At 48.3% G+C, this 18,851-nt stretch overlaps 1 protein-coding gene across 3 annotated transcripts in view; it reads right to left on the minus strand.

The window, feature by feature from the left end:
• Sec31 (COPII coat complex component secretory 31) overlaps positions 1-18,851 on the minus strand; it is a 170,543-nt gene that overhangs the window by 57,131 nt on the left and 94,561 nt on the right. For all 3 annotated transcript variants that reach the window (XM_075879503.1, XM_075879502.1, XM_075879501.1), the window contains one exon: positions 11,430-11,600. In XM_075879503.1, the coding sequence (XP_075735618.1) occupies positions 11,430-11,600 (171 nt within the window). The remainder of the gene's footprint in view (positions 1-11,429; positions 11,601-18,851) is intronic.

The following is an 18,851-nucleotide window of genomic DNA, read 5'->3' on the forward strand; positions in this document are numbered from 1 at the left end:
TTTTTGTGTGAACCTGGCTAAATAATAGGGGTGCGCAAATTATGAGAGTAAACATAGTACTTCACAACTGACATAAGAAGGTGCTCACATGCTATTCATTATATCTGTAAGTTTCTCTCGTTACACTGCACATTGTGAAGCACTGCATATTAAAAAAGCCCACCAAAATAAAAGCGCAAACTGAGCATTAGAAACAATTAGGTCATTCGTATATATATGCAACATTATTCAGAGATTGTGAACCATTGCCATTTTGGCAACAAAGTCTGGCTCCAAAAATAATGTAGCCTGCCACACTTTCCAATTCCACATGTTTCATACGTGCTATAGTCTCACATATAAAATGCATTGGTCTTTTTGTCTCATTTCCTGCTCTGTTGCTAACAGATCACAATTTGAAATATTAAAAAAATCAAAAGCAAAATACCTAGGCCAAACCATTTCGCACCGATGCCTACAGCCGCCCCCTTCGTCCACTGTCACCAGCCCTCAGCGCAAACCACCCATCTTCGCAGGCCTCCGCGGTGACGACGTCGAGGACTGGCTCGACCTTTACAACCGTGCGAGTTCAGCTAATTGGTGGACCGAAGCGGAAAAATTGAGTTATCTCTCATTCTATCTGACCGGCACAGCCAAAACGTGGTATTTCAACCACAAAACTAACTTCGTTGATTGGTTCACCTTTGCCACAAAGCTGCGACAAGTCTTCGGATGCTCGACAGGTCATTCTGAAACCACAAAACAAACTGGCAGCGTGAGTTCAACATCCACACGAGACAGACTTCGTATATCGAGGATGTTTTGGCCCTCTGTCACCATGCGAACAGCGATATGACGGAAGCCAAGCGCGATTGCCACATCCTCAAAGGAATCGGCATGATTGCATTCAATGCCTTGGCTGTTAACAATCCCACTAGAGTTGAAAACATAATTTCGACATGCCAACACCTTGATCAGTTGCACTCGCTCCACCTTCAACAAGACAACCATCTCTGCCTTATGACTCCGTCCCATTTGAAAGGACTAATCCGCGCAATCATTCGTAAAGAACTTCGAGACCTGAAACAGCAGCGGTCCACTGCCGTCTCAACTCCATCCGCACCGTTCGACTTGCAGAATCTTGTGAAGCAGCAGTTAGTAACCATGACAACACCGACAACGCCGGTCACTCCACCAGCACGCCCACTGCCCACATACGCTGATGTGGCGTCCATGACGACACCGACAGCATCAGTTGATCAACTACCGACGCCCACATATGTGGATATAGTTGCAATTCCGCTTCCTGTGGTCAAATCTGAGCCTGCTGCCATTACTTGTGGCCGCTTGCCTTCGGTGCGGTGTGGAGTACCTCCTCTATCCTTTTATCCTCAGTGGCATTCATTCCGTCCTGTTTGTTTTTACTGCGGTATCCAAGGCCCTATATCTCGTTAATGTAATCACCACCAGTAGGATTAACGACGAGGCTACGCTGAATTCGAGCGGGACCGCTATCAACGGCCCGATTATTACGGTCCAGACTCCTACCCTTTCATGTAGTACCGGTCACCGTCTCCTCCAGCGTCCCCGCGTCAACATCAGGACTACCGCTCCTCCAGACGACGCTCTCCATCACCCTACTAATGCTCAGTATCTCCGCTTTGCCCCCTCTCCCGCACTGTATAACAACACTCGAAAAACTAAGGATTGCAGTCCTTGAAGGGAAAACTGCGTCCTGTCGATCATCAAAAGTACTTCCTGTTTCCCCGGCCAACCTGTTGTTAGCGACTATTCAAGGTGTTCCTGTGCAGGCGCTTGTTGATACCGGTGCCGCTACTTCTGTTATACGTAGTGACTTGTGCTCGCGGCTCCGTAAAGTAAGAACCCCTTATGTAGGACCTGTGTTGGTTGACGTAAATAACGTACTCAGCCAGCCTGATGGACAGTGTACGGCTCGCATTTTCATCGACAGCTTATATACCCACATCGAAATGATTGTGCTACGCACGTGGGTTCATGAACTTATCCTGGGCTGGGACTTCCTACATTCCGCCTCTGCTGTCATATCATGTAAAGAACAGATCGTTGCAATCGGGGATACATCGGAAGCATTTCTGTCACATCCGCCTTTATGGGTCTTCAACTTGGCTGTCGCTGAAGACTGTGTTTTGCGCCCTGGTGAGGAACACGTGGTAGCTGTTGCATCTAGCCAAGTAACCGATGGTGATGCCTTAGTTGCCCCTGCTGCTCGCTGCACTTCTAGTGGAGTTCTTGTTGCCATCTGTCTGCTACGGTTGTCCCATGGCCGTGCTCTCTTCTGCCCATTTGCAACACAACTGCAGAATCAATGATGTTACCCAAGGGGATGACTGTAGCGACAATAGACGCCTCTCCACTGACCTGCATTGCAGCACTTTGCCTGTCTTCATCGTCACTGCCCACGTCAGTTCCTCCTCTTTCCCATAAATCATCGGTACAGATCAAACACCTGCCCAGTCCGCAGCGTTATTGGCGCTTTTAGCTAAGCATAAGGCCTGCTTCGATAGCTGTGCCATGACATTTAGCCAGACTGCAGCGGCTGTACACCACATTCAAACCGATGGTTTTGGTGTTCTACGCTGTTGGCCTTATCGTGACTCGCAATCGGAAAGGAAACTCATTGAAGAAAAGTTGAAGATACACTATTACACAAGATAAAACGGCCATCTTCCAGTTCCTGGCCTTCTCCGGTTGTCTTAGTGAAAAAAAAGATGGTTACGTTCGTTTCTACGTTGATTATCGTGCGCTAAGTAGGATCATGCGCAAGGATGTATATCCTATGCCTCGAATAAATGACACCTTGAACACACTACAAAGAGCGAATCATTTTTGCAGCCTTGATTTACAATTGGGGTATTGGCAAATCCCTATGAATGAGGCTGACAAAGAAAAACCGCCTTTGCTATGCCGGATGGACTCTACGAATTTGATGTAATGCCATTTGGCCTGTGCGACGCTCTGGCAACGTTTGAGCGCATAATAGATACTAGTCAAGAGTCCGACGGAATCCCGTCTGGTCGGGGACAAACAAAGTGCAAAATAACAAAAACGTTAACATAACAAATACCAATAAAAATAACAATAACAATAAAAATAACAAATAAAAATAACAAAAATGTTTGTTATTTTGCATAATAGATACTGTTCTTCGTGGCCTAAAATGAAAGACCTGCCTTTGTTATTTAGACGATATTGTTGTGTTTTCCTCTACCTTTATCCAACAACTTCAACGATAAGACAAAGTACTTCAGTGCCTTTTCAACACTGGCCTTCAGATAAATACCAAAAAGTGCATGTTTGCCAGCAAAAGTATAAAAGTCCTTGGTCACGTCGTATCAAAAGACAGAGTCTGGCGAGAACCCAACAAGATAGCCGCTGTATTGCAGTTTCCTCGGTGTTCCACCCAAAAGACGTTGCGCAGTTTTCTTGGCCTGGCATGTCTTATATGCAACTTCGCGACAACAGCGGCTCGCCTAAATAAGAAACTAGTCCCTGGTGCTCCTTTCGATTGGTCTGACGACTGCGAGTTCGTATTTAACGTCCTTAAACGCCTGACTTCTGGATCAGTGCTTCGCCACTTTGAAGAGAGAGCGCCAACTATCCTCCACATTGAAGCAAGCGCGCAAGATATCAGAGCTGTACTTTTGCAGCATGATGCCGCCTCTATAAAGCAGGTAGTGGCATACGCCAGTCGGACTCTGTCGACAGCTGAGAAAAAGTGCCTGGCTATTGTCTGGTCAATACAGAAATTCCACCCGTACCTCTACAGCCGGCACTTCACTATCGTCACAGATCATCACGCACTGTGTTGGCTGTCCTCGATGAAGAATATGTCAGGACGTCTAGGGCGTTGGGTGCTGCGCTTGCAAAAATGTGACTTTACCATCACATATAAGTCTGGAAAATGTCATCATGATGCCAACGCGCTGTCCCGATGCCCACTTTCACTTTCCCCCAACAATAAGCCCTTCGCATTGCATCCCGAGAGCTCCAACATCTCACCTGCCTCACGACACCTGTCGATCACCTCACTGGACCAAATTCAACCTGCTTCGCAATCCAGTTTCCGTTGACTTCAGCGGGCCGACTCCTACTGTTTAACTTTCATTGACTACATTCGCAGCATCACTAAACCACCCAACTGCAGCTTCAGACGCCAGCTTCGACAATTTCGCCTCAACGACGGTGTGTTAAAACTCTATATTTATCATCCCACGGGTAACACGTCTCCGCCATTCGGTTTCCTGTAGCCTCTTCCCTGTCCTGCAACACCTTTTGAATTTGTTGGAATTGACTTGTATGGTCCCTTGCCGTTGACATCTAATGGTCACCCTTGGATCGTCACTTCAGTCGATCATTTGGCAAGATACGCCGAGACTGTGTCTCTTTGGTCTAGTACGGCTACAGAAGCCGCCAAATTCTTCTCGCAATCCATCCTCTTGAGCCATGGAGCTCCACGCGTTCTTCTGAGCGACCGAGGCAAAGTCTTCATTTCGCAAGTCCCAGAGAAAGTCCTACAGGCCTGTAGAACGACGCATAAAACAACTTCTACGTACCACCCACAGACGAACAGCCTTACTGAGCGCTTTCACCGAACACTCTCTGACATGATCCCCATGTACCTACGTCCGGATAAAAAAAAACTGGGTCAATATTTCACCGTTTGTCACCTTCGCATATAATACCGCAACACAAAGATCTACTGGCTACAGCCCTTTCTTTCTTCTGTATGGACGATCTGCATCCTTAGTCTTCGACACTGCATTCTTCTTTGCACAAGCTCCGTCCAGTACTTCCCTACCAGAAGAGTTCGCAACTCGAGCCACGCAATGCCGTGAAATTGCTCGGCGCAACACGGAAGCCACTCAAGAAAAACGAAAATGTCGCTGCGATAGCAAAATACGCGACGTGACATTTCATTCCGGAGATAAGGTCTTACTATGGACACCGACTTGAGCGTCAGAGCTGTGTGAAAAATTTCTTCACCGGTACGTTGCCCATACACCGTTCTACAACAAACTTCCCCAGTGAACTATCTCGTCACCCCGCTTCAATCCGTCACTGACTGCTGTCGTCGCAGCGCGGAAATTGTTCACATGTCATGCATGAAGCCTTTCATTACTCGTTCAGCTGATCTTTGAAGAGGGGAAAAATTAGTGTAAGCTCATTTATTGTACTTCATCGTTCTCACTTGTACATAACCATCAGCATCGCGATTGGCTCGTTCGTTGCTGTTCTGAGCCGAGGCAGTCATCGCGGAATAAACGCTCCTGCTGGTCCTGCCTGGTGAAGTCTTCCTGCGTCTTTCAGTACTTACAAATAACTACTACTGAGTATTCGGTTCAAAGACTCATTCGAATATGACAATACTTAATCCATAATTTGAAAATTTCAGGCTTAGCACTAGTTTCAACAACAGCACTAATTTTAATATGGAAGAAAAATACAGTCAAACGTGGTTAGTGCGTACCCGCCTTAAGAGTGCAAACGGTTAAAACTCAGTTGCAACGAATCCCCGACCGAGTCTCATAGAGACTAATGCATTTGCGAACCGCTTAAGCCGTAGTGTTCATGCCTTGCGGTTTGTCCGTACTAACTGCGTACTATGATAACATTTTGTGCCACAAAATTTTACTGCACTGCTGAACTTTCCAATGCCACAATGCGCCACGAATGTTTTCCCGTCATGCTGACAAGTGTGGGGATCAGCCGATCAGTTATTCCGACTTTTGCGTGATTGCGGCAACGACATTGCAAGTATTCATTGAGAAAAAAACGAAAGTGAGGTGGCGATCACCGAAAAATGCGCCGGTATGACTTATCGTCGCAAAAAAGCCTCATCACAGTAAGCACACTGGTTATCTGCTCGAGCAGCGTGTAGCGTAGCCTTATTTGAGGCCTAGAGCAGGCTTTTAGTAGGCTACTACCTGAATGTGCTGGGCCGCCGATCGCTGCCGCTTCATTGTGTGGGACTGTATTTGACTGCGCACCGCTTTACAGAAACACAAGGAGCTTCCTTAGTGTTGCGGGCCGCGAGCACCGATAAGCCTTGCTGTATTATGCCAACACGTGCCCCGCACAGCGCTGTTGTAATCATGCTGCACGCTTTTATTCAGAGGCAGCCTAAACGCGCCTTCGCCCATTGCCAGGACTGCTAGAGCATCGCAGAGAGTGCATTGCTTGCAGAAAGCTCTTCGTCGCTGCATAACCCAGGAGGCTACTTGCCGCATCTGTGCATGGCCTGAAGCGGAGAGAGCGCATTCTACAGCGAACGGATCGGCAGTCACGGTGTGCGCCGAGTAAGCAAAGCGCTGAGCGCAACTAGCCATGGAATAAACAATTTGGCTCTCTGAGACTGCACTGCGTTAAAAGAAGAAAAAAAAACTGCAGCAGTTTTCGCTTAAAAGCAGACCGCGGGACAACTGTATCACTGAGAGCTTATTCTGTCCATTCTGTCGCTGTACCACGCTGCATATTACGCACACCACAGTAGTTTTGAAATGCTCATCGATGTCACCACTGCGTACTGTCGGGCAGTTGTGTCAAACTTTTTTGCATTTCGGCAAAAAGAAGGAAATGGCTTTGCGCTGGGCACTTAAGGCAATATTTACCATGGCACTGAGTTTCTTCCTTTGTTGGCGGCAATGGCACAAGTCAGGGTATGCAAATTTGTAGCTGGTGGTTAATGTGTAGTGCGTTTAGTGCGTAGTTATGCCGCCGTCCCCGGCAGGTACGTATTAATGAGGTTTCACTGTATACTGCTTAGTGTGCTTTGGCTATGTGGTGTCTTTCTTTCATTCTGTACTAGTTTAGCCCCACCTTGAACACCCTGAACAGATATCAACTTGCCCAGTTTGCCATTCTCAATGTCACCTTGGGGTTCTGCAATAAAGCAGCCAGAATGAAACTCCCCTCATCCGTAATAACATTTTCTTTCACAATTTATAGATATAAAAGACATTTTGTATTGGTCATAATGTATTGGTCATAATGGCTTGAGCTCAGGTTTTACAGGACAATTAAAGAATTTTTTCCAACACCACCACCACCATCACAGCTATCCCAAACCAAATATGCACTGCAGCAGTCTGCAACCTGCACGATACCCACTGGACAGGGGCACACGATGCTCATTAGCGTGCAGCTTGAGGATTTACAATGGCCACATTGAGCACTTTCAATTTATGCTCCAAGCATACTTTACAATGCTTGAGGAAAAATATACAGTTGAATCTCGTTATTTCGAACACGCTTAATTCGAACTTCCGGTTGATTCGAACTCAGGATGAGGTCCCGTCAAAGCTATGTGTATTCCAATGGGCACCTGCGGCACCTGCGACACCTCAACGCTGCCCGCGAAGGAAATGAAAACGAAAGAAAAGGCTGCGGTGGAATGTTTGCTCTTTCCTAAATGCCGATCTGCGACGCGCCCGTGTCCCGCTTCTCCATTTTACGTCCCTGCCAAAAAAAGACCCTCCTCCTTCTAACGCCATGGGCAAAGAGAAAGAGGAAAAAAAAAAAAAAAGCCGTCGCTGGGTTGAATGGTTGTGTGGTTGAAGGAAAGAAAAAAGGCACTATCTTCTGCAGCCCTTGCCCCTTGCGGGAGCACGGCTCTGCGACTTGAGGGGGGGGGGGGGGTCTTTCACGCGCTGGTGCCACGCTTTCTCCTTTCTCTTCCCTGCCACGTAACCCTTCTCCTTTCAACGACACCCGCAAAGAACGCAAAAAAAAAAAAAAGAAAAGCTGCCATGGCGTGTTGGTTTTCTCTGAAATACCGATCTGCTTCTCTCCTCCTTTCTCCTGATGTGCTGGCCATGCTGCAGCTGCCTGGCGGAGAGCGGGAGGCTCTGCTACGCAGCAGTCGTTGTCGTCGTCTTTAGAAAGTGTCGGCGCTGGACATTTTCGCACGCAACTTCTATTGCCAAGAGAATACTGAAGCCGAAGTAGAAATGCTTTGGAAGCTGCATGCGAAATTGATTGACTCGGTGCAGGACAAACGTGTGCAAATGCGCATCACCGATTACTTCAATTAATAACGAATGTCCTGTGATTTGTGAATAAATGTAAGTCTTCTTAAACTTACCCCTCATGTGTTAGCTCAATGCACATGCGCCACTGCATGAAGAGCCCTCCGTTTATTTAGCTTTCATTAATTCAAACTTCTTTTAATTCGAACAAATTTTCGGGCCCCTTCGAGTTTGAATTATCGAGATTCGACTGTACTAAAATCTAATATATTTCCAAGCACTGAATGCCTCTTTTGAATTTAGATACACCTGTCAGCTTGACTATTGTTGCCAATAAACAATGAAATTTCGGGTGTGTAAGTACAGTATTGGCATGGCATGATTTCGATACAGGAAGGTGTGCTACGGTACTAGTAGCACATCAATGTCAATGAGAAGTGTGTCGATGTGCGCAAGAAGCAATGCCGCAAAGGCTTCGTGAAGATTACAGAGCACATTCGGTTGTGGAAAAAAATTATCACCTGTCTTACTGTATTGGGAGTTCTCCCCGAGAAGGATGGCTTTTCAGATTAAAAACAACATGCTGAACCACAATGAAGGCTACGTAAAGATGTGGCAGGAATAGGACTGGTCTGGCAAATTTTACAAGTACAGTAAAATCTCGTTACTTCGACCCCCGTTAATTCAGAATTTCAGTTAATTCAGCCAAGACATCTGGTCCCGTCCAAAATGTACATTGTTCTACGACTGAAAACTCTCATTGATTCGGACAAATGTAGCCACACTTCGGTTAATGCGAATGCCTCACCGCCGTCGAGTCACGACGGGGAAGCAGCAGCGGATTCTGCCAGCCAAATCGACGGCGCACCTAAACAACTTTGGGATCGAATTGCGGCGTCTGAGATTCAAAACTTCTTGGGTAGTACATCTTGGAAGCACCCCCCCCCCCCCCCCCAAGAAAAAAACAACTAAACCACATGGTGCTTTAAACAACCAAAAATGGAAGGCAGTGCATCACTACTGTCATTAGCAACGGGCAAACCACGAATTTGCCTGTCTTTTTTTCTTGCGCGTCGAACACGTTTGCGTGACAGTCGAGTTGGATTGCTCACCTCTAGTGTGCTTTAAATTATTTATCTGTACATGATGAGTGCCATCTGCAGTCTTAATGTTAGCTGTTTTTTTGAAAAGTTCACCGGTTTTTATTTCGTTCTTACCACCGTAAGTTTTTTTTTTGTGTGTGTGTGTGTTTGTGTTGTCTACTTCGTGAACGCGTGCGTGACCGCTACGCGAGCAACGCCGGGACGGCTTCCCCTTCGTCTCCTGCCGTCCTAATCGCCCCAACTCCCGCAATGAAGAGGGCAAAGTACGACACAAAGGATTTGGCTGCGAAGGTGAAAACATTGAAGGCATTGCAAGTGGGAGCATCTCTAAAAGAAGTAATGAAAAGTTCAATGTGAAGAAAAGCACACTGAGCACTTACGTGAAGACCGAAGAGCAGATTATGCAAGTGTATGACGGGGACATGTTTGGTGACCAAAGGAAGAGGCTTCAAACCGCAGTGCATCCCAAGCTAGAAGAAGCGCTATTGCACTGAATTGCCGTTTTGCGAGATGCATGTTTGCCCTTGAGCAGCCCCTTATCGGCGCGCAAGCAGAGAAGTTCGCGGTGAACATGAACATTGACTCCTTCAATGCGTTGGAAGGCTGGTTCGACCGCTTCAAAAAGTGACACAGGCTGGTGTTCTGCAACGTGTGTGGTGAAAGAGGTGCGGTTGGCAAAAGTGTTGTGCAGGACTGGCGGTCTGGACTATCCGTGCGCCTTTCTACGTACGAGTCGTGCAACATTTTCAACGCTGACGAGACAGCGCTGTTCTATAAGGCTCTCCCAGACAAGACAATTGCGTATAACGAGGACCCGTGCATTGGTGGAAAACAAAGTAAAGAGCGCGTGACAGTTCTTCTGGCTGCTAACATGACTGGCACAAAGCGGCTGCCGCTGCTGGTGATCGGGAAGGCTATATTAGGCAGCTGCCTGCCGACTACCGGTTCAACAGAAAGGCTTGAATGACTGCCGAACTCTTTCAAGCCTGGCTGGGTCAGCTTAACTGCTGCTTTGCGGCAAAGATTAGAAGGTGTTGTTCGTGCTAGACAACTGTAGTGCACACACGAAAGTGTCCGGGCTCGAGAACATTGAACTGCAATTCCTGCTTCCGAACACAACGGCTTCCCCGCAGCTGATGGACCAAGGAATCATACAGTTCGTGAAAATCTGCTATCGACAGCAGGTACTCGAGCGGATGTTGCTCTGCATGGAGTCAGGCAAGCAGTACAAAGTAAGCCTGCTAAGCCCAATTCGCATGCTGACATACGTGTGGAACAACACACCACCTGCCGTAGTCGCAAACAGCTTTAGGCATAGCGGCTTCGTGCACGACGTTGCTGATCCGAGGATGGTGGCCAATGAGGAAACAGGGTAAGAGCAAGATGGCCGCTATGTGAGCATCATGCCAGCTGATGTGCCCCTTGGCGATTACTTTGCAATTGACAGCGATGTTGCTGTGACCGGCACAGTGACCCACAGCGATATCGTCGCCGAAATCTTGGACGGCGAAGGGGAATCGGCTGACGAGGATGTAAGTGATACTGACAAGCGTCCACGCCACACTATGACAGAGGCTGTGCATGCATTGGCCATTTTGGAGGACATATGCATATTTCCACGGACAGTGTGCGCAGACTAAGCCACCTGCAGGAACTTCGCAAAATTGTGACTGTCAGACATTGCGCCCGTGAAGCAAAACGCTATCACAGACTTTTTTAAGAAATAAAAGTCTGATGGTGTAGGAGACATTTTTCAAGTGTTTTGTTCATACTCACGATAAGTTGTACCCTCGGTCAATTTGGACATTTTCTCTGGTACCGTGAAGTCCAAATTAACAGGGTTTTACTGCATTTTTTAAGGTTCACCACAGACCTGCACCTTGACATCACAGGGGAGAAAAGCAAGCTGCCACCTTGAAAGCAAATGTACACTCACACTACTAACATGTATCGTCAAACAAACATCTAAGCAAGGACATAAGATGGAAGTAACAACGTTCCTAAAAAAGAAGATATTACACCTTTACAGCAACAATTCATCACCCACCCGTACCTGCTGCTACAGCGCAGCCACTACAAGAATGCAATGGCACATGTTAATGCAGCTCTCATTTTCAAGCTCATGGAGCGCATCTTAGGTTTGCACAGTAGAAAACTCTTTGTATCTTCATTATTAGCATGTATTTAAAACTTTACTGGTACTAATTATGGAGACCGAAAATTTCCACTAACAAGGCACCATTGTTTAAGTAGCACATGTTAAGTGGACTATATTAAATTCAAAAGTCTTCCGTCGAAGTATGAGATCCTTGGCCCAAGTTCAGCCAGTCTAGTGACTCACCTCTGAGGTGTCAATCAGGTAGTTGATAGATCCGTTCAGGCTTCCCTGAGCAGCAAGTAGAGCAGCATAGCGGCTCAGCAGGCTTGAAAGCACTCCAGATTCTATAGGCTGTGGCTGTGAACCCATCTGGCTGATGGCTGCCCTCAGAACCATCACCTGTTCCACCAGTTCCTGTATAAAACAAGAATTTAAAGCTTCATCAACAGAAGTACTTCATTGGGTTGAGAGAGAGAGAGAGACAGATTATAGTGAAGTGATGGCTTAAAACCTGCACAGTATAATCTCAGCAAATGAAAATCCCCTAAATGATACAACAGCTTCTAGTTTAATTAGTTTTGTATATTTATGCTGCACCCTAGGCATATTTCTCAACAAATGGAACTCCAGTTGATGGAATGTAGTCTCCTAGTCCATGTTCTGTTCTAACGAGTCACCATATTTACTGGCATAATTGTGCCCTCGCATAACTTGTGCACCCACAATATATTGCCAGCTATACACACAAAAAAAATATTCACTCTCATATTTTGCACTCCCCATCCCACCTGAACCAGCTCGCCAGCACATGCACAAAGAAAACTTGGACGTTTGGACGCTTTGGATGGGTACGCCGAGCACGCGCCTCGACTAGTAGGTAAGCGCCGTCAAATGGGCTGCGAGTGCAAAGTTCCTTCATCCGAGGACTCCCCTTGAACAAGTGTCCTGAGAATACTGTACCCGAACACTCAAACATGTTGACGAGTCACCGGAACTGCTCGAGTGTTTGCCTCTATCTCCCCATCTCTACTACCATGAGAATAGACGCTCGTGTCACGGTACGAACCACTTTCTGCAGCAGAGGCGTGCAACGGCAGGTCGCAGTCCCCCTCGTTCTTTGCGTCCACGCTGCCATGCATGCTTGGTTGATTTCAGAGTTTAGGTTTCACTATCCGTCCGTCCCATTTTTACTGTTCTCTTGTGATGAGCTACAGTAATTAATTATACATACTGTGTGAAGAAGAAAATGAATCATTGGCAAGCAACATCGCCACCGCTTGGGTACTGGGTTCTGGGCTTCTCTCGCTCGCCTCGTGCTGATTGTCGCCGGCCTCTGCTTGACCATTGCTCTGTCCCGATCGTGTTTTCATCGAAGGGCCACCGTCGCAGCACACGCCAATAAACCCCTTTTCAATTGGTGGAGGGTGCTGACGTTCCCCCTCGCCTGAACTTGGGTGCTGCCATTTGCCGTCGCCTAAACCTGGAGCTGCGCAACCGAACGCTACCTCCGATCATGGCCACCAACAACGCGCAACCTCGCTCTTCCACTCCATCCTCCAGCAACCCTGGCGTTCTTCGCTTGCGAAAGCCCAAGGTCTTCAGCAAAGCTGATAAGACCGACGTGGAAGACTGGTTCCCCAACTAAGAACTGGTGAGCGCAAACAACAAGTGAGATGACACGGACAAGTTGACTAACGTCATCTTTTACCTCACTGACGTGGCCGAAATGTGGTATAACAACCACAAAAACGACATTACGACGTGGTCCATCTTCAAAACGTCAGTTGCTAACGTTTCTGGCCGACCCGCTGTCCACAAGTCCAGAGCCAAACAACGCTTGCGGACGCGCGCAGAAGCCAACGAAATCGTTCACTAGTTACATCGAAGACATTATTGGTCTTTGCAACCGTGTGAACACCGCCATGCCCGAGTCGGAGAAGATTCAACACGTCCTCAAAGGAATAAATGACGGTGCATTTCAGATGCTCCTGGCCCGTAATCCTGCCACCGTTGCGGAACTTGTGACTTTATGTCAAAGTTTCGACGAGTTGAGGAAGCGGCGTGTCCTGACTCGGCCATTTTCCTCACACGCTGACTCGCTCTCCAGTCTTTCTTCTGTTCCCGATCACTCACCAACTCTGCAAGAGATTAAAGACTTTGTGCGTGAAAAAGTAGCTCGGCAACTGTCGTTGATTCCCTTCACGCAGCAGCCGCCGTCCTCTCGTCTGCCCTCACCACTCCGTGACGTTACTGCCCAAGAGGTAGCTCAGGCTGTTCCCGTCGCTGCCCACCAGCAGCCTGTGGCCATGCCTGTTCCCCATGCGCCGGCTATGCAGCCCATGACCGCACCTCTTACGTATGCCCAGGTGGTACGCAGCAGACCCCGCCAGCAGCATTTGCCACCGATGTCTTCAGTTGCTCCCCACTCCGCCCCTCTTTCGACACCTTGGGCCACACCGCGAGTAAGCAATTCCTGGTGCACTCCTGAATATCGACCAATCTGCTACGCCTGCGGTACTCCAGGACACGTGGCACGATATTGTCGCCGTCGCTTCCAATCACTCAACGACGCTACTCAACCGTTATCTTATGACCCACAGCCCATGCAACTACCTGCTCCCTATCCCTCACCACAGTATGGCTACAGTAACCTTCCCAAGTCTCAGTAATGCCAGCCCCTGTCTCAGACTCACTCTCCCCGCTCCCCGTCTCCTCGCAGGCGATCACTGTCCCCAATGCGTCCCCGACCTGCTTCCTCCAACCGGGAAAACTGAACGCCGCAGTTCCAGAGGCAAGAACTGCACCATCGTCGAAATGCTCAAGTCCTTGCACTTCACCTGCTAACGTCGTCGCCATATCTGTCGATGGTGTTTCCACCTTTGCCCTCGTCGACACAGGTGCTGCCGTTTCTGTTATAGCCACCCAGCTCAGCCGCTCCCTACGCAAAGTGACCACGCCGCTCTCTGGACTGGTTGTACGGCTAGCGCACAACCAGTTCGACCTCTCGGCACCTGTACGGCCCGCATATTCATCCAAGGCTCTATGTACGTTGTCGAGTTCATCGTCCTTTCTCGCATGACGTTATCCTTGGTAGGACTTTCTGTCACATCATCATGCCGTCATCGACTGCGCACGCGCTGAAGTTCAATTTTCGCACCTGTGTGATGAACCTTTGCACGAAACTCTTGAGCAGTCGCCAAAACTCGTCGTGCGTGAGGACAACGAAATTCCGCCAGCCTCTCTTGCCGTTGTCCCTGTTTGCTACGATGACCATAACAATGCTACGGTAATGTTTACACCTTCCAACATTTTCATGAGCCGCAGAGCCGTTTTCTTGCCTTTCGCTACACTTGACTTCACTGCTGGCCGAAGCAATATTTTCGTCCACAGCCCCCTTTCTGCACCGCTTATGCTACTTGCCGGAGAATGTCTCCGTCAAGTGGAGTACCTTGATTCTTCTTTATTTCTTAACATGCCAGACAAGTCGTGCAGTAGCACCTTGACCGAACTTCATGCCCTTTCCCCACTAGGATGCTCGTCGAGTGATATCTTCTCGAGTTCTACCGCTGACACCTTAAGTGCTCAAGAATTCGCCGAGCTTCTTAATCTCCTCCAGCACTACGCGAATTCATTCAACGTTTCTCAGCCACAATTGGGTCACACTTCCACAGTGCACCACTACATTGACACCGGTTCGCACCAACCAATGCGTCAAAGACCGTACACCGTGTCTCTGCTGCAGAACGTCATGTCATCAACGACCAGGTCGAAGAGATGTTACGCCGTCGCATTATTCAACCATCGCACAGTCCTTGGGCATCTCCTGTCGTTCTAGTTCGAAAGAAGGATGGATAAATTCGATTTTGCGTCGACTACCAGCGATTAAACAAGGTGACGCGGAAAGACGTCTACCCATTACCGTGCATCGACGATGCCCTTGACAGACTCCAAGGAGCGGAATTCTTCTCCTCCTTAGACTTACGATCTGGATACTGGCAGGTTCCTATGGCAGAAGCTGATCGCCAGAAAACTGCGTTCATTACACCAGATGGCGTGTACGAATCTAACGTAATGCCCTTTGGGCTTTGTAATGCTCCTGCCACATATGAACGACTCATAGACAACGTGGTCTGTGTATCTATGCCACCTCAACGACATTGTCGTTTTCTCTCCCGATTTTCCTAAAAATCTGCTTCGGCTCCAACTGGTTCTGACGTGTTTAACCAATGCTGGGCTCCAACTGAACCTTAAAAAGTGCCGCTTTGCCGAGCGAGAGCTGTCCATCTTAGGGCACATCGTGTCCAAGCATGGTGTTTTACCCGACCCTGCAAAACTGCGAGCAGTCGCTGAGTTCCCGAAACCTACTACACTGAAAGAATTACGCAATTTCGTTGGTCTATGCTCGTACTTCCAGCGCTTCGTTCAAAATTTTGCGTCGATCATGTCACCACTGACCAACCTCCTACGCGGTAACGCAGACTTTTCATCCTGGTCTCCTGACTGCGACGTCGCGTTTGCGACACTCCGTAGTCTGCTAACATCTCCTCCCATTCTTCAGCATTTCGACCCAACAGTTGCAACGAAAGTTCACACAGACGCTAGCGGGGTTGGTCTTGGCGCTGTCTTCGCCCAACGCAAGCCGGGCTACTCCGAAAACGTCGCTTATACGAGTCGCAGGCTCACTAAAGCCGAGGCCAATTACAGCGTCACTGAATAGGAGTGCTTAGCGCTAGTGTGGGCACTTCGCAAGTTCCGCCATTATTTGTACGGTCGCCCATTCGACCTGATAACTGACCACCATGCACTTTGTTGGCTCGCCACATTGAAAGATTCTTCTGGCCACCTAGCTCGGTGGGCACTGCAAATCCAGGAGTACGACATTCGTGTCATCTATCGCAGCGGATGCAAGCATTCTGACGCCGACGCCCAGTCCCGTTCGCCTTTACCTCCCGACTCGGTCTGCGGAACCACTGGTACCGACTCCGTCGCATCTCTCGACCTCGACTCCTTTGCTGGTAAACAACACAATGACTCGTGGATCGCTTCCCTTTTTGACTGTCTCTCTGGATCGTCAACTACTGGGGTATCATGATCTCTCCAGCGTCAAACTTCTCATTTCGCCATTCGTGATCGGCTGTGAACTGCGCCCCTGAAGGTCGTAAGTGGCTCTTGGTTGTCCCCCGCAGCTTACGATCTCAAATATGCGCCTCCTTTCACGACAATCCCCAATGTGGCCATGCCGGAGTTTTCAAAACTTACGAACGCATTCGCCATCACTTCTACTGGCACGGAATGTATATAATTTTGTTCGAAATTCGAAAATTCGTTATGGGCTGCCCTGACTGTCAACGCCGCAAATCACCGTCTTTCCACTCGTCCGGTTCGCTTCAACCGTTTCTGTGCCCTGCCAAACCTTTCGATCGGATTGGAATTGATCTCTATGGCCCTCTACCGACAATATCAGATGAAAATCGGTGGATCATAGTCGCTGTGGACCATTTAACACACTACGCAGAGACCGCCACCCTTCCAAGTGCCACTGCACGGGACGTAGCGTCCTTCGTCCTCCATCGCTTTATACTACAACATGGTGCACCTCGAGAACTACTAAGTAACCGAGGTCGAGCATTCCTATCAGAAGTCGTCACGGCTCTGCTTTCTGAATGCCATGTTGTTCATCGCAAGACCATGGCATACCACCTGCAGACTAACAGGCTCACGGAGAGATATAACCGCACCCTCAGCGATATGCTCGCGATGTATGTAACATTTGATCATACTAACTGGGATCGCAATCTTCCCTTCATCACGTTCGCATACAACACCGCGGCACAGTGTACCACTGGATTTTCACCTTTCTTTCTTCTTTATGGACGCGAACCATCCCACACCATCGACACTCTCCTTCCATACCGTTCTGAAGCATCCAAATGCCCATCTGTGTCCGAAGCTGCCCAAAAAGCGGAAGAGTGAGTGCCATGAACTCGCACGCACCTTTACATCACAAGAACAGCAGCGTCAGAAAGAAAACAACGCCGACTCTTCACGAAGCCACAGCTATTCCCCGGGATCGCTCGTATGGCTGGCTAATCCTTACCAAAGCCCCGGCCTTTCCTAAAAACTCGTCCCGAAGTACAAGGGCCCTTACCACGTTTTGGAGAAAACCTCGCCGGTGAATTTTCTCATTGAGCCACTTTCCCCACCTGACGACATGCGCCGGCGTGGACGTGACATCGACCACGTCGCCCGCCTTAAGCCATATCATCACCCTCTGCCTCCAGACTCTTAGGTCGCCAGGATGGGTCTTTTTCAGCGGGAGAAAATTGTGAAGAATAAAATGCATCGTTGGCAAGCAACATCGCCACCGCTTGAGTACTGGGTTCTGGGCTTCTCTCGCTCGCTTCATGCTGATCGTTGCCGGCATCTGCTTGATCGTTGCTCTGTCCAGATCGTGTTTTCATCGAAGGGCCACGGTCGCAGCACACGCCAATAAACCCCTTTTCAACTGCGAAATTCAAGTACACTGTCATAAAGTTTGCCGAAAAAAAACTAGAACCATGCCATCACCAAGCACTTCAGGTTGAGCCCTTAATTAAACGTGTGACGATCGGTGCAATTTGTACGGTAGAAAGCAGAAAAATGCGCGCTAGCTAATACAAGTTTCCTGCAGTTAAAGAAGGCCTTTTCAGTTATGTGTGATTGCTTAGGTCTTCTGGTATCGCAATGTCGTGGGACCTAATTTTTCCCAGCATTGTCAAGAAGAGCTTCAAGAAAATGACTGAGGCATTAGAACGCGCTTGACAGAACCGAGGATGACGCGCTTTGGTAAGACAGTGACAGTGGTCACGACGACGATTATCAATCGGACCTTTGAATCAGTGATTCTGACTAGATTATGCATGACCGGATATGACTGGTTAAAGTATTTCCTAAGTCTGTTAAATTAACAAGTACACTTAGTTTGTAAGCCAATTTATAATTTTTTTTGAATGTACAGTCGAACCTCAATAATTCGAACTCGAAGGGGCCCGAAAATTTGTTTGAATTAAACGTAGTACGAATTAATGAAAGCTAAATAAACAGAGGGCTCTCCGCGCAGTGGCACATGTGCATTGAGCTAACACACGAAAGTTTCAGAACACTTACATTTATTCACAAATCACAGGACATGCGTCATTAATTGGTGATGCGGGTTTGCACACGTTTGCCTTGCAGTGAGTCAATTTCGCACGCAGCTTGCAAAGCATTTCTACTTCGGCTTCAGCATTCTCCTGGCAAGAGAAGTTGCGTGCGAAAATGTCCAGCGCCGACACTCTCTAAAGACGACGACAACAATGACAGCGTAGCGGAGCTGCAGCATGGCCAGCACATGTTGAGAAAGGCGGAGCAGTCTCCATGCGGAGAGAAGCAGATCGGCATTTAAGAGAAAACCAATACTCTACGGCAGCGATTTTTTTTTTTTTTTTTGCTCTCTTCGTAGGCGTTGTTGAAAGGAGAAGGGTTACGTGGCAGGAACGGGAAAGGGGAAGCATGGCACCGGCGCGTGAGATCCCCCCCTCCTCAAGGCACAGAACCGTGCTCCCGTAAGGGGCAAGGGCTGCAGAAGATAGTGCCTTTTGCCTTTCCTTCAACCACACATTTCATTCAGCCCTGCGACACTTTCTC

Source organism: Rhipicephalus microplus, chromosome X (genome assembly GCF_043290135.1).
Source record: "Rhipicephalus microplus isolate Deutch F79 chromosome X, USDA_Rmic, whole genome shotgun sequence".
Classification (NCBI taxonomy): Eukaryota; Metazoa; Arthropoda; class Arachnida; order Ixodida; family Ixodidae; genus Rhipicephalus; species Rhipicephalus microplus.